The 17,137-nt window shown below is 43.3% G+C and overlaps 1 protein-coding gene across 2 annotated transcripts in view; it reads right to left on the reverse strand.

The window, feature by feature from the left end:
* The window catches only part of PSTPIP2 (proline-serine-threonine phosphatase interacting protein 2), a 65,328-nt gene that overhangs the window by 30,559 nt on the left and 17,632 nt on the right, over window positions 1-17,137 (reverse strand). For both annotated transcript variants that reach the window (XM_034643360.1, XM_019798451.2), the window contains exon 2: window positions 954-1,054. In XM_034643360.1, the coding sequence (XP_034499251.1) occupies window positions 954-1,054 (101 nt within the window). The remainder of the gene's footprint in view (window positions 1-953; window positions 1,055-17,137) is intronic.

Consider the following 17,137-nt stretch of genomic DNA (forward strand, 5'->3'; position numbering starts at 1 on the left):
TCCAGTTCCCTGGGGACTTTCCAAGGGCAGACAACCATAGAAGTGTGATGTTTACGCAATGTTCTCTTGAGAAGAAAAATAAAAACACTTGATGGAAAAACACGTTGATGTCTGGATCTCCAAGTTATAAATCTCTCACTCACTGTGTTCCAAATAGAATCTGTTCATTAGTTTGGGTCCTGGCAACAACCCCGCTCTTTGGCCAAAAATCCCTCTAAAGCTCTCCTTCATCCAGAATCACTGGGAAATTGAGTATTCTGGTGGGATAAGATTTTCCACAAAACTAACTTACCCCATTAAGTATGGAATTAAAAAAAAAAATCCTATCCATTAAAAAAAGGAAAGGAAAGGAAGGGAAAGGAAAGGAAAGGAAAGGAAAGGAAAGGAAAGGAAAGGAAAGGAAAGGAAAGGAAAGGAAAGGAAAAATCCTCTAAACTGGCATGGCCTGCCCTGAACACCAAGCCCCCTGCCCTCTGGAAGGCTGTGCGCCGCCCCCATCTTTCTCACGGCTCTGTGGCCCCCGCTGCCCAGTCTCTGAATCAGGTAAGTCATGCTCATCGCCACCTGCGAGCTTGCTGTTCTCCCACGGACACCTGGCTACCCCCCACCTATCCAATGCACCCCACCTTCCAAGGGCCCTTCAAAGGTCCTGTCTTCCCCCCTTTATCGACCAGTTTTCCACGACCTCCCTCTCCCATGAGGTTTCTAGTGTTATGCCTATCCCCTCACTTCGTGTTTTATGATACTTTGTTTGCTGTTTCATTCACAAATCTCATCTGTCACAACAATTTCTAAGAACTTCAGGACAGAAATAGCGTTACTTCTTGGGTCTCACCCTGTAACCTAGAGTAGAGGGCCTGGGGACCCCTGACACAAGCAGAAAGTAGTAAATGGCTCCTGTGAGAGGGAGTGTCCTGTCTCCACCTCCATCTTGCAGGAAGAAGAGCGCCTACCTCTCTTTCAAAAAGTCTTCAAACTCCTTGCAGTTCTTGCGGCCGTTGTTCAGGTGCTGGATGATGCAGTCGTAGCCCGCAGTGCTGAGGATGTCTGAGCTCTGGTGAGAAACGACACTCTGTCAGAGCGGGGACAGGGATAACGGCAGCCCCAGGGCCTGAAGCGCACAGGGCAGAGCACAGGGGTGGAAGCCCACAGTGGGAAGTTTCTGAAGCACTTCACCTCCAAGACATATGTGACCAAAGAGAACAAGATAGAAGTAGGTGTGTGTGCAGCTATGGAAGAATTGTCATAGTTATGAAACTGAAGGGCCACGAAACAGGTAGTGAAGGGACAGAGTGAGCACATGGATGAGGGAGCTGGCCGGACTCTGTCCCTCTCTGGGCCCCCACCCAGAACAAGAACCAGAACCAGAACCAGGGCTACACAATTTTCCCTTTGTCCTTAAACTTGTCACAGAGCTTGACGCGGATGCCTCTTGCCACAACCAAGAAGGCTGGTCTGAGGGTCAAGGGTTGAGGGTATCCCTGCAAAGGGCAAGCAGCTCTGAGCCTGGAACCAGGCCCCAGGAGCGGAGAGGGCCACCCCCCCTTCCCACTGGGAAACATGAAGGGGAACCAGCATGATCCATCCATAGTCCTTGGCTGGCCCCAATTGGAATGTGGTTTTTTTCATTTTACATTAACAATTTACACCTATTTTATGCTATTATGCACTCTGAGGTTGGAAGAAGCGACCTAAGTCCCCAGAGCAGTAGCCTCAGAGGCAGTACCTTTTTAAAATCAAAGTCCCTCAACCCCTTAAACCAACCAGTCAGGAGTTAAAAAATATCCCCTAAAGTGCCCCTAATGAGGCTGGTTCCCTGGCTTCTACCACCAAATGCATACAATAGGTTGCCGATTCAGACTCCAGTCCCTAGATCTTCCGGAGGTTAGTTAGGCTGCCCCGGGGTGTGCCCTGGGGAACTCTGAACTCACCCATCCCCAGCCCAGCCCAGGTGGCCATCCCTTCCCAGCCCCCAGTCAGCTGAGGGGGGTACCACTCTGCCACTGGTGGTGACTAGGGGACTCCTGAAGACACTTCTCTCCTCAGCCCCAGGGAACCAGAGAAGCAGAATTTCTCTCTTCCTTTTGCTGCCACTTACACGGCCCGGCCTAGCAGACAGGGTCCCAGAGAGATCCAGCAGGACCAAGGCTCAAGGCTGATTTTAACATGGCATTCAGAAACCCAACTGGCTGGGTGCCTGGGTGCCTGGGTGGCTCAGTCGTTAAGCATCTGCCTTCGGCTCAGGGCGTGATCCCAGAGTCCTGGGGTCTCCTCCGCTGGGAGCCTGCTTCTTCCTCTCCCACTCCCCCTGCCTGTGTTCCCTCTCTCGCTGGCTGTCTCTCTCTGTCAAATAAATAAATAAAATCTTTAAAAAAAACAAAACCTAACGGGCCATAACACACTGCATTTTTAAAGATGGATTATTATCGGAATAGTCAATTTTATACATGGGCATATAACTAAATCTAAGTAAGAAATGCCTTTAATTCTATGAGTTCTGGCTGTTGTCCATCACAGATTTAGGCCTCAAGAAGCCTAAAGAAAAAGCCTCTACCAAAGCTTCATTTCTCTCCCCCACCCCTCCATACACACTTGTCTCAGCCATCTAGGTTTCTTACAGTCACCTGAAATGCAGTGCTCAGAGGCAAGTCTAGGACAATGTTTACATTATCCTCTCCAGAATCCAAATCTAGTCCCTTAACCCCTAAGTTTTCTGGAAGCCTCCTCTGAGTAGCCCTGACGCCTCCTCCCCTGGGTTCTCAGAGTGCCCAGCTCCTTAATTTGCTGTTTGGTCTCCACCACGTGAGGAACCTTGCTGTCCCAACTCTGCAGCAAGTTCCTGCAGCTTCCTCTTCCCAGTCTGGGGCACTCTCCCCCCCCACACACACACAACCAAACTATCTAGCTTCATATGATGCACAACAAAAGTCTACAGTAAAATTCTGTAGGATGAAAATGCCTCTTCTGTTCCAGCCAGATGCATCGGGGAGAGGATGGAAACAGACTCTGAGTGAATGAGTGAATGAGTGAATGAATGGGTACACAGGGCCATGGTCAATGCGGGTTTGTAGACAGAAGTGAAAATCACTTGGGTTCTCTATCTTATAATATTCATTTGAAAAAGGTAGTTTCCTTTTCTTAATGAAAGGTGCAGACACTCTTTGGGCTGGGCAGGAAGGGTTGGAGCTAGACCAGGGTTTCATAGAAACAAACGAGATCACTAGGCCTCTTGGCTGTCAGTCTTAAAAAAATCAGAATTGCTACTTCAGAGCAGTGACTGGGCTACAGAGGTGACCAAGAAAGGAAATCCCTAAGGATTTGGAAGGCCAGGATGGCATCAGAGATCTGGCATCAGCAGTGATAACCCCATAACCCCAATATCCTCAGCTTGGTAAACAGAGCCATTTACACAATATGCCTGACTTCTCTCCCCCAGCTTTTCCCACACTGGACTCTTCTCTGACCTCCAAATGGACAATTTATATTTCTACCCCAGGGCTTTTGCACATACCTCCCCCACCCCCCACCGCAGTGGGAATGGCATTTCCTTCTCTTCACTTAAGTCTTACCTCTGCTTCACCCAACTTTTATCACCCACAGCAGCTTCCACATTAATGGTGCTTGAGAAATGTCTGCTAATTGTATGCCAACTACAGCCAAGAAACTAACAAGGTTACAAAGCCCTCATCAGAGTTCTTGCAATCAAGGATCCTATTGTTCATTTAAGGAGTCAATAAAAGACAATTACATAAAACAAACGTGCATGCACAAGGAAAATAGAGACTAAAACAATATACAAGATGATAAAGAGAAAATATATAATGAATGAGGTAGAGAAGAAAGATTAGGCTTAGGTCATCAGGAAAGAGAAGAAATAAGATTTAAATTGAGTGTTTTAGAATGACTGGGATTCACAGGAGAAATCAGAAGATATTTCAAACCAACTGACAGTGAAGAAAATGATACATCAACATTTGTGAGATGCAGCACAATAGTGCTTTAAGAGAAACTTAGAGCTCTAAACGCTTATATGAGAAAAAAAGTTTTTAAAATTAATGATCTAAGCCCTCGCTTAATGGAACTAGGAAAAAAGAACGAATGAAATCTGTAGTAAGTAGAAGGAAAGAAATAAAAATAGTGGAACACAGTGACACAGAAATGGACCAACAAAAAATGTTCATGAAAAATTGCTTTACGTTCACCTAGAAATTCAAATTAAAGTCACAGTAATATCTACTTTATGCCTATGCCCACTAAAACAGCTAAAATTAAAAAGTCAACATTGAATGTAGGCAGGAATGCTGAACTACAAGAAATCTCATGCATTGCTGATGGGAGTGTAAAAATGGTACATTTTGAAAAATGGCAATTTCTCAAAAAGATAAATACACACATACCCCCAAGTTCCACCCCTAAGCATTTACCCAAGCAAAATGAAAACATATGTCCACAAAAAGACTTGCACGAGAATCGTCATAGGAGTATTAGACACAATAACCCGAAACTGGAAACAACCCAAATGTCTAACAACTGATGAATGGCAAACAATTTGTGGTATATTCATACAATGCGATACTATTCAGCTATAAAAAGACAGAACTACTGACCCATGAAACCACATGGATGGATCTCAACCTTATGCCAGTGAAAGATGCCAGACACAAAAAGAATTTACTGTGTAATGTCATTCACACAATTCTAGGACAGGCAGGCAGTGCTAGGACTTATTTCTATGTGAAAAATAAATAACAGTGATTGCCTGAGCCAGAGGAGAACGGAGGCTGGAGTGGGAAGGGCCCCTCAGAGAATTTCCTGGAACAATGGAAAAGCATACATCCATGTGACCCACATTCCTATCAAGATCAACCTATAGGAGGTGTGGGCTGTACAGATGTATGCAGTTTTCAAAACTCACTGACCTGTGCATTTTACCTTATGTAAATTACGCCTCAATAAAATTAAAAGGCCAAAAAAATGAATTAGGGATTCAGAGGAAGAATGGGCTGGAGGCAGTCCGTAGAATGAATAGAGGAAGCTAAGCCTTAGAAGTGGACCCGGCCTTGGACTCCTGGGTGAAGCAGGGAGATGAAAAAGAAGGGAGAGCAGAACCAAGCACCCAACAAACCTCCCCAAGACCCAGAATGCAAGGTTTCATAATGCTCAAATTATAAAGAGGTAAACAGCCTTTAAGTTCCAATCAGTGGTTTAGTACTTTAACCACAAAGACATTTCAATTTTTTTAAGACAAAAAATTCGTCAGATCCAGCAGTGAGCACATGTGCGCCACATCAGCAGACATGTGAACCAAAGAACAGTACTAACAGTCTCGTGAGCATGGCGGCAGGCAGTCCAGACCAGGTGGGGCTATGGTTGACAGAAGGAGGAAATCTCTGTGGGCTGCCTGGTAGAGGGTAACTCCACTGCCCACCAGCTCCCCACCCCAGATCTAACACACTCAGGTCTGATGTCACTCATTCAGTCCAGGCACATACTCCACTCCTTCTCCCCCGGCGCTGAGCCCCACGCTGTAGGGTCCTCTGAGAACTTGTTTCCAGGCTGCTTTTCCCCCATGTGGCCTCTGGGCAGAAGGTATGAAGGCAGAGGGGAAGCAGAGCACCTGCCGCCGCCAAAGCTGCCATCCGAGTTACAGGCGCTGCGGCCACAGTGTCCCCAAGTCTGGTTCTACGCTGTGTCCCAAGTCCATCCTATCCTGGGGTCTGCTACACGCAGTTCCTCTAGAGGGGGGCTCCAAGGACCACCTGTGCCAGAAACACCCAGGCAGACCCCCAGGTCCCACCCAGACCGGTTCTGAGCTTGGGGAACCTCCGTTGTTTTACATTCCTTCCAAGTGTCTTTATGCATTTGAGAGCTGCTGCCACAGAAATGATGAAAGACAAGAGAACAATGAGGGTTCTTGCGCGGAGGAGCTGAGGAGCTGAACACGGAGGAAAGCAGGACGCATGCATGTGAAACTAGAGAACATGCAGACGCAGGAGGCGGGAGAACCCCTGCTGGAAATGGGCATGGAGAAGAGGGCAGAGAAAGACTCCGTGGTTTGAGCTTCATTTTGAAACCTCTTTGAGTAAAAAATGCAAATTGGCGTTAATGCCTTCTGGGAGCCCCGAGAGCCTCACTAGAAGGGGGCGGGGCCACTGTCCTTGCGTTAAGTACAAAGGCTGCACTTGTTGGCCACCTGGGCGCATGACGCATTGCCTGCCGCACTTTGCATTCTAGGTCCACCGCACGTTCCATAAACACAGCGAGGCGGGAGCTATTTCCATGTTTTACAGCTGGAGAAAATAAGAACCTAAGAAGTGAGGGCCTCCTGGTCACTACCTCCAACCACAGTGAAAGATGTTAACCCTTAACCAACAAATATGATCCAAATCTCTGTCATTCATTAAGAGTTCTACAGCAACAGTAGACGTGGGCTACAGACTAAGGCACTCCTGTCACCTCCCTATGCTCTCAACCTGAACCTTGCTTTCCTACTTTCTTCCCTATCTCTTTTACCCAAAGAGGTAAAACCATTTGGTTTTATCAGCAAATATGGATTAATTATTGTTAATTAATATTAAAAATTAGGTCTAATATACATTCAATGCTTTCTGTATTCCAAAGAGCATATCAATTGTTATGCATGGAATGTCCTGTTTAATCCTTATAACAGTCCTATGACACGGGTATCATTGTTATCTTCATTTATACGACAAGAAACTGAGGCTCAAAGTCTATATTCGTAAACCACTCAACCACACAGCTTCTCTTTCTGGAGGACAAGGACCGTAGCTAACTTTCTGTCAGTCCACTTTCCGGCAATTCTAAAGATTTTATTTTTAAGTAATCTCTACACCCAACATGGGGCTCCAACTTACAACCCCCAGGTCCAGAGTCAGGGCTCCTTGGGCTGAGCCAACCAGGCGCCCTGCCCCACCCTGCAATTCTACGCGGCATACCCAGGCTTTCATGCCTCACTTGGGTTTGAGTCCAAATTCTACCGCGACGGCTATCTGACCTTGAGCTAAGAGCTCAGTCTCCCTTCGCGTGAATTTCCAAGGCTGTAAAATGCGGATTACTGTAAGGATCAAATGAGAAACTATGGTTTGAGTTTGTCAAGTGCTTCATAAACTAAAGGAATGAAGGGAGATGCATTCAAATTTCTCAAGACCAGGCCACATGAACAAAAAAGCGTATGTATTTGGACCAATGTGAACTTTTTCCTTGAAAGCGGACAACAGTGAAATAAATGTAGCCTGTGAGCTATTCAAAAATAAGGATGTCATCATCAGAGGAAGCAGCTGGAAAGGTGTCAGAGAGACTTCAGCATGGGATATGGAAACTGCCATTTTCAGCCATGTGTTCCTGAAACCTAAAGTCAAAATCATATCATGGTTGTGTCTTTAAGCCCTCTCTTAAGCCATAACAGGGGCTCTGAAGCCAAGAATGAACCCTGCCCCAGTTCCCACTCCAGCTGCTCTGCAAGCCCACAGAGTACTTCCTGTGCAATGCCAAACCTTTGCATCAGGGAAAAAAAAAAAAAAAAAGATTGGAAGGATGTGCACCAAAATGTTCAAAGCAATTCTCTTCTGGGGCGCTTGGCTGGCTCAGTTGGTTAAGCATCCGACTCTTGGTTTCGGCTCAGGTCATGATCTCAGGATTGTGGGATCGAGCCCCAAGTTGGGCTCCGCACTCAGCAGGGAATCTGCTCGAGATTCTCTCTCTACCTCTCCCTCTGCCCCTCCCCACACTCTCTTTCCTTCTCTCAAATAAATAAATAAAATCTTTAAAAAAAAAAAAAAAGAGGGGCGCCTGGGTGGCACAGCGGTTAAGCGTCTGCCTTCGACTCAGGGTGTGATCCCGGCGTTATGGGATCGAGCCCCACATCAGGGCTCTTCTGCTATGAGCCTGCTTCTTCCTCTCCCACTCCCCCTGCTTGTGTTCCNAAAGCAATTCACTTCTTACTATTTCTATATTTTCTAAATTTTCTATAAAATTGCTTTTATAAGCTGAAGTCTTTCTTCCTACCTCCATCCCTTAAAGGTGGCAAAGGGCTTTTTTATTTATTTATTTATTTTTTGGTTTTCGAGGTCTTTTGTTTCTCTCCCATGTGTTCACCTCCAGCCCCACTAAAATAACAAATGATCCATAACAACAACAGAAAGTAGGGAAGCCCAAAGAGGAAGCTGGAGAGTTGTAGGAATTTCTGTTATTTAAAAAGCGAATGGGGCTAGATGGACAGAGGACGGAAGCCAGTGTTCCCACCCATGCAAAACAGAAGTTCCACAAACTTTCCCAGCAAAGGCCTAGAAACTCTCAAGCTCAAATCAGCAAGGGCTGAAACTGAAGCAAGCATGGAAAATCAGCAGGGTGTTTGAAGGCCACGGGAACATGGCCAGTGCCCTGCCCTGCTCTCCACGCAAGCAGAGCAGCTAATTCTGACTTTTGTGCCAAAGCCGCAACTGGCGAGGACCCCACCCAGCAGCAGGCTCCTAGCAAGGACACAAAGACCAGCACAGCGACAGGCAACTGTCCCAAGGCACTATCGGAGCTTCCACCATGAAAATTGAAAGAAAAAAAGTTATGCACAGTTCTAAAGTCCTGTAAATAACCTTCACCTCCAGCGTAACAACCACCTTCTCACTCCAGACAGGCAAAAATATCAGAAACTGCCATTATTTCTAGATGATACAAGCATCTACTTGGAAAACCAGATCTTTTATCAAGCAAAAGCTAGGAACTGAATTACTTTTTTTTTTTTTAAAGCATTGGCTTTCATATATGTCAATAATAACCACTTAAGAACCTAACTTAAAATACAAAGTCCTATTCACAATGCCAACAAAACATATAAAATACCTAGGAATAAGCCTTTTTGAAGGAAAAATATAAAACATTATCAAAAAATATAGACAAAATTCACAATACGTCTAGAAACATATCCTAGTCCAAAATAGAAAAATCTAATATTGGAAAGATTCAGTTCTCCCCAATAAATCTATAAAGTTAAAATAATTTCAATTAAAATCAAGATCTTAATGGGGTTTCTTTTTAAATTTAACTTCATTCCAAAGCCCACCTAAAAAGAGTAGGTGAATGAAAATAGCCCAGGGGCACCTGGGTGGCTCAGTCGTTAAGCATCTGCCTTCAGCTCAGGTCATGATCCCAGAGTCCTGGGATTGAGCCCCACGTCAGGCTCCCTGCTCAGCGGGGAGCCTGCTTCTTCCTCTCCCACTCCCTGTGCTTGTGTTCCCTCTCTTGCTGATTTCTATCAAATAAATAAATAAATAAATAAATAAATAAATAAATAAAATATTTTTTAAAAAAGGAAAAGAAAAAAAGAGAATAGCCCAGAACATGTCAAAAAGATAAGTAATGGGTAAGAACTTGCCCTACCATATAAAAAACAGTATAAAGTAAAAAAAAATTTTTAAAGTGTGGTACTGACATTGAGAATTGATAATCAGGTAAATAAAATACAAACAGTTCGGAAATGGTTTTATGTACAAAGGGAATTTTATATATGATAAAGGAAGCATTTGAAACCAGAAAGCAAAGGATGGCTTATTCAATAAATGTTATTGTGACAGTGACGGTCCATTTTGCCAAAAACTAAATATAGAGCCCTTTCTAACATCATAGTCTAAAATAAATACCTGATTAAGTAAAGGTCTAGGCGTGGAAATCATAAACATGTGAGAAGAAAATACAGAATATATATTTTTTTAAAATATTGAGGTAAGAGATTTTTTTAGACTTCAAACTGCAGTCTTTTAGACTGCAAACTGCAAAGCATAAATTAGCCTATTATGAAAATACAATTTATTTATTTATTTATTTATTTTTAAAGATTTTTTTATTGATTTATTCGACAGAGAGAGAGACAGCCAGCGAGAGAGGGAACACAAGCAGGGGGAGTGGGAGAGGAAGAAGCAGGCTCCCAGCGGAGGAGCCTGACGTGGGGCTCGATCCCATAACGCCGGATCACGCCCTGAGCTGAAGGCAGACGCTTAACCGCTGTGCCACCCAGGTGCCCCCTACAATTTAGCAAAATTGACCCCATTTGAGATAGAAAGTTTAAACAGGCCGATTTCCACAGAAGAAACAGAAAGTAATCAAGTAGCAGAAAAAAGCAAGAGAACTGGATGTTTTCACAGGGGAATGGAACTCCACCAAATCCTCAGAGGAAAAAAAAAAAAAAGTATTCCTAAGGTCCAAAATTGATTGGAAATGAAAGAAAATGTCCTAACTCACCTGGTAAAGCAAGTATAACACAACACTTAAATTCAACGGAGTACAAAAAAGAAAGTTACAGATCAATAATATCACTTATAAATATTAATAAAAATGTTCCAAATAGGGGCGCCTGGGTGGCACAGCGGTTAAGCGTCTGCCTTCGGCTCAGGGCGTGATCCCGGCGTTGTGGGATCGGGCTATCTCTATCTCTGTCGAATAAATAAATAAAATCTTTAAAAAAAACTCCCCCTGCTTGTGTTCCCTCTCTCGCTGGCTATCTCTATCTCTGTCGAATAAATAAATAAAATCTTTAAAAAAAAAAAATGTTCCAAATAAAATATTAGCAAAAATAGGGGTGCCTGGGTGGCTCCGTCAGTTGGGCATCCAATTCTTGGTTTTGGCTCAGGTCAAAATTTCAGGGTCGTGGGATCGGGCCCCTGTCAGTGGGCTCCGCGCTCAGTGGGGAGTCAGCTTGAGATTCTCTCTCTCCCTCTGCCTCACCCCTTCCCAAACCGCCCCCCCGCCGTGTGTGTGTGTGTGTGTGTGTGTGTGTGTGTGTCTCATAAATAAATACATCTTTTTTTTTTTAAAAGATTTTATTTATTTATTTGACAGAGAGACAGACAGCCAGTGAGAGAGGGAACACAGGCAGGGGGAGTGGGAGAGGAAGAAACAGGCTTCCTGTTGAGCAGGGAGCCGGATGCGGGCTCAATCCCAGGACCCTGGGATCACAACCTGAGCCAAAGGCAGACGCTTAACGACTGAGCCACCCAGGCGCCCCAAATAAATACATCTTTATAAAATATTAGCAAAAATAATCAATGTCACATTCAGAAGAGAATGTAGCATGACTAATTTATTAGTCTGGATTTATTCCAGAAAAGCAAAATTGGTTTAATATTAGGAAATTTATTAACCTAATAAAACACTGTAATAAATCTAAACAGAAAAATCATGATTTGTCTCCATCAATGCCTGTGGTAGGCTGAATAACAGACTCCAAAGATACCCAGGTCTTAATCCCTCGACTCCGTGAACTTTTATCTTACATGGAAAACAAGTCTTTGTTGATATGATTACATTAAGAATATTGGAAATAGGAAGATTATCCCGGAATATTTGGATGGGTCCCAAATGCAATCACAGATGTTCTTACAAGAAGGAGCAGAGGGAGATTTGACCCCAGGGAAGAAAAGCCATGTGACCACAGAGGCAAGACTGAAGTGATGTGTCACAAGTCAAGAAATGCCAGCAGCCGCCAGAACCTGGGAAGGAAAAGGAACAGCTTCTTCCCTACAACCTCCTGAGGGAGTATGGCTCTGCTGACACCTTGATTTCTCCTTAGTGATGCTGATTTTAGACTTTTGGCCTCCAGAACGGTGAAAGAATACATCTCTACTTGCAGATGATATAATACACATGAAAAGATATTCTTTGCTCTTGGATGGGATGACTCATGGTCCTAAAAATGTCAGTTCTGAGTTAATTTATAATTGTAACGCTATCCCAATGAAAATACCAACCAGTTTTTTTCTTATGTGGTTAAACAAAGTTCATATGGAAATCATAAAACTGCAAAGATGGCCAGGAAAATACTGAGAAGGAAAAGTTCTGAAGGGAAGCCTGCCCTACCAGACATTTAAACATATTATAAAGCCTACATAATTAACTCACTGCGGGGCTGGTGCAGAAATAGTCCAACAGACCAGTGGAATAGAATATAAAGTCCAGAAATAGATGTAAGTACACATAGAAATTTAATATATGCTAAAGGTAGCCTCTCACATCACTGGGGCAAAAATGGACTTTTTCATAAGTGGTGCTGGGACAACTGTTAGCCATTTAGAAAATGATAAAAATAGATTCAAACCCCACACTGTATACAACGATAAATTCAAAATGGATCAGAGATCTCAAGGTAAAAACATGAGACCTGCAAGTACTAGAAGTAAACATTCCAAAAGGTTTTCTAACTGTGACTTAAAATCCAAGTGCACTAAAAGAAAAAATTCATACATGTGACCACCTAAAAATAAACTTTTTCATAGCAAAAAAATAATAATAATAGACAACATAATATGGACAAAATAAGGGAAAACACCTATAATAAAATAACAGCTGAAGGGCTAATATCCCTCACATATAAATAATTCTTTAAAACTGATGGAAAAGGATGGGGCGCCTGGGTGGGGGAGTTGGTTAAGCATCCGACTCTTGGTTTCAGCCCAGGTCGTGATCTCAGTGTGGTGGGATTGAGCCCCGTGTGGGGCTCCACACTCGGCATGGAGTGTGCTTGAGGTTCTTGCTCCCTCTCCGTCTGTCCCTCCCTCTTGTGCTCTCTCTCTCTCTCTCTCTCTAAAATAAATAAATAAATATTTTAAAAGAAAATAAAATAGGTGGAAAAGGAACCAGAAAATGGGCAAGAAATATGGAACAGATGATTTACTCTGTGGGTATACGTTCCTTAAATATTTTTTAAAAATACACAACCTCAGCTATAAAAAAAAAGGAAATGGAAATGAAAACAACCTCACCCATCAGAATGGCAAAATTAATAAGCAGGAAACACATTTAGGTGACAAGACTGCGGGAACAGCCACTCTTCACACATTGCTGGTGAGAACGAAAATCGGTTCAGACTCTAGGAGAGGGAATTCAGCAACATCTAACAGAACTATGTGTGTGTTTACCTTTTAATCCAGCTATCGCACTTCTAGGAATTTACCCTGAAAATACACCTTCAACAAAAACAAAGCACTTATGTACAGGATCTTCACTGAAGTGCCATCTGCAATTACAAAATTTTGTAAACAACCTAAATGTTCATACACAGGAGAGTGGCTGATAAACTGTGGTACATCCATGTGGTCAAGTTCCATGCACCTATAAAAAAGAATGAAAATTGGGGCACCTGGGTGGCTCAGTCGGTTAAGCGTCTGCCTTCAGCTCAGGTCATGATCCCAGGGTCCTGGGATCAAGCCCCACATCGGGATCCCCGCTCAGCGAGGAGTCTGCTTCTCCCTCTCCCTCTACCCCTCCCCCCACTCATGCTCTCTCTCACTCATTCTCTCTCTCAAATAAATAGATAAAATCTTTCAAAAAAAAAAAAAAGAATGAGAATTATCACTAAGAACTGATACAGGTTGGATTCCAGTCTATATTTTTTAAAGTGAAGAGAGCAAAGGGCAAGAGGGTAGCTGCAGAGTGGTCACAAGCCTGGAAACACAGACAAATATTACATAATAAATGATTCATTGCTATTACATTACAAAGTGTTCAATGATATCATATGATAAGTTGAACGTGTTGTCCTTGATTGGCAATACATAGTTCAACGCATTATGCAAAACTGCTATGGACCTGGCTTATTTATACAGCATTTCTGTCAACCTCTGCACACGCACCTTTACATTTCGAGGGACTCATGGTTCTGACTTTCATGGAATAAAACTGTCATTAACATGCCCCAGAAGTAATCAAGGATTCTCAGTTATAAAAAATAAAGCAATAGCACACCATTTCCAGATTCTGTGGCCATTCTATATAGAATACTGCCTTTTCCATTAAGAAAGAAAAGAAAATTAAAAAATATATTTTATCTGCTCATTTGTACAAAAAGAAACAGAAAAAATAAACCAGAAATTAATGAAATTAGTCACTTACGGGCTAAATGGGACCAGAATGGACAAGAGAGGCATGGAATTGGGATAGAAGGAGTGCGGGAAGGTGATGCTTCTCTAGGCACAACTTTTTAAGTTGTTCTCACTTTTGAAATTTGTTAACATTTCACACAGTGGAAAATTCTGGAAACGTGAGGAAGGGAGAAACCTCTAGAGGGGAACACAAAGAAAAAGACACGAACCTAACCTCATTTCAATGAATAAAATCACCACACGGAAGGAGTGGGAGGTACAACCAACCCGAACAACTTTTGTACATCTTATTCTGACAATGTACTCTCAGCCTAAGGCCAAAAGAAGTAGGTACATGAAACTCTAGCTTGGTTCTCACAATGGTATTGGTTAGCAATTCTGAAACTACTTTCTAGTGTCTTAGGTCCTGGGTAAATGAGCAAATATTCTATGAATAATGGGAGCCAGGTTTCCCTTAGGTAAGGGAGCAAGTGACTCACTAGAGCTGGCTCACCCCAGTGAGGACCGATTCTGCATACCTCTTCCTAGCTCCCCACTCCGTAATGTCACATTGGTGGTTTGAAACTGGCCGCGGAGGGAGTTCTTACACCATGGAAATTGGCAAATGCTGCAAAGCAAAATTTTTATCTACTGGATAAAACACAGCAAGTGGGGGAATGGAATTGGAGGTATCATTATGCATACGTATGTTCTCTCACTCCGTTGAGAAAGCCTAGAAACAAGGAATTCCACAGGTAGCAAATAGCACACCCAGAGCACAAATACTGGTCTCTCAATGCGATTCTCTACTAAAAGGAACCAGGGCTTTTTGGAGAAATGGCAGATTCCAGGACTGGGACAGAGAAATTAGCTATTAAACCTGTAACATCTTGTCCCAGAAAGCAAGGAGTGCTCAAAGAACAACGGGACTATATCCAAAGGACACGGGCTCTAGGACACACAATCCAGTTTAGAGAGGCTCCTTGCCATCCAAATCTAGAAAAATTGGAGCATGAAGGTAAATCATGATGGTAGCATATTATAATCCATTGACTAAAATAAGAGTCCACATGTACATACTAACAGAGAGAGAGAGAGAGGAAGGAGAGAAAGCTCTTCCTTACAGCAGAATGTCAACTTCATTGTATAGATGGGATCAGAAAATCACCATACAAAGACTTGTACATGAATGTTCACAGCAGCTTTAGTTGCAACAGCTGAAAACTGTAAAGAACTCAAATATCCATCAACAGACCCATGGATAAGCAAACTGTGACAGGTCCATAAAGTGGAATATAACAAAATTGAACATATAGCAAAAAACAACTTCACATCTTACTACAGATTAATTTCTCTCATGTGTGGTGAGACCATCACTCTGTGAAAGACGGTTATCCCTCTAAATTTAACATAGAAGGCATAAGATTTAGGAGATATTAATGTTCAGAAAGTTGCCTAATGCTCAACATTACCTATCTAACCTTCAACATGATCTAAATCTCTCTCTCCCTCCTTCCTTCTCTCTCTCTCTCCCTCTCTCTCCCTCTCCCTCTTTCTCTCTCAAACACACACACACACACACACACACACACGCACGCACGCACACACCCCTCAGGGACGTGAGAAATTTGATTTACAAATCCACTGGGAAAGAAAAATCTAAGAACTGAAGGTAAGTGTTCTAATCTGTGAGGAGCATTAGACCACCCCCGAGGGCACTGCTAACGTTAGTGCTAACACTTTTCCAGTTACCAAAAACAAGTTGAAGTTCTACAGTTTACCCCTGAGAGGGGCGTGACTGCCTATATCACAGGATAGAATCAGTGGGGCATCATTCCATTTTAGCATGTGTGCTGCCGAAGCGAGCCCAAATCAGTGCCCAGAAATACAGACTCAAAAGTCCTCCTCCTGGTACATCCCATGCCCAAGACACCACATGGGCCTGGAAAAGAACGAGGGCCAGGAAGTGGTTACACCTAAAACTGGAAGTCAGTCCTCAAATGGGGGAGCAAGGGAACAAGAGAGTGGTTCTCCAAACCCCGGCAGTCCAGCCAGCAGAGCCAAGAAAGCCAGCCAGATCAAACACCCCACGGACTACCACCACTGTCAAAGCAAATAACAGAACGAAGCCAGGAATCCAAAGTAGGTCAAGCAGAGAAATGTCCAAAGTCACTGCCCTGCCTGACTTGTATTCCCTCTTGCTCCCCGTGGGTGGGAAGTTTGAGCCCAATCCATAAAAACTCCCACCAGCCTCTGACCCTCTTCGTGTCACATCCCCACTAAAATACAATTTTGAAGGCCTTTAATCTCTATTATCCTTCTAGTGCACCCACTAGGCAAACCAGATACTCAAAGGAGAATAAATCTCCAAGTCTCGGGACAATACATAACTGTGAAGATTCCTAAACAGCCACATCCCCACAGAAGTAATGTCTGGGACGCGCTTCCACAGCTGCTACCAGGGAAACCTCAACTGCATGCCTCATCCCATACTCCAGTAATCCACATAGTCCACGCACTCGGTTTTTCTCACGACAATTTAGCTAAAGCCAAGAATTTGCAAATTAACAGAAAATAGGTAATGTTAATAACTTTTTCTAAGGTAGAACCGAGCCTCAGTGCACTCATTCTTCTTTAATATCTTCCATCCTCTCCACCTCTATTTCTGAAACCCCAGTGCCTAAATCAGAGGAATCCCCCCCAAAATTTCCCTTCTGTTCTCTGGATTTGGATTCACCAAGGCAAAAGTGGGTTTATAAATTCTAACACATTTCGAACAAATGAATCAGGGTTAATTATCAATTGATCAGAAAGTGGAATTGGGGGCGCCTGGGTGGCTCAGCTGGTTAAGCGTGTGACTCTTGATTTTGGCTCAGGTCGTGATCTCAGTGTCCTGGGATCGAGCCCCACATTGGACTCTGCTTGGCGGGGTGTCTGCTTATGGATTCTCCTTGCCCTCTGTCCCTCCCCCAACTCATACTTGCTCTCTCTCTCTCTCTCTAAAATAAATAAATAAAAATTTTTTTAAAAAGTGGAATTGAGCAGAATATCCCTTGTCCTAAACATTTGAGGTAATAAGAGTCTATTGACCCACAGTATTCTAGCCTTGGAGCACTACTGTATCAGAGAGCATCTTAGAGCTCAACCATATATGTTTCCATCCTTTCACCAATGAAGGAACTCAGGCCTAGGTTGCAACTTGACCGGTCATTATATTACTAATCTGAACAGAAACACATACTGCAAAAAGTGTTACTCAACCAACAATAGTC

This window comes from Ailuropoda melanoleuca, chromosome 14, assembly GCF_002007445.2.
Source record: "Ailuropoda melanoleuca isolate Jingjing chromosome 14, ASM200744v2, whole genome shotgun sequence".
NCBI lineage: Eukaryota > Metazoa > Chordata > Mammalia > Carnivora > Ursidae > Ailuropoda > Ailuropoda melanoleuca.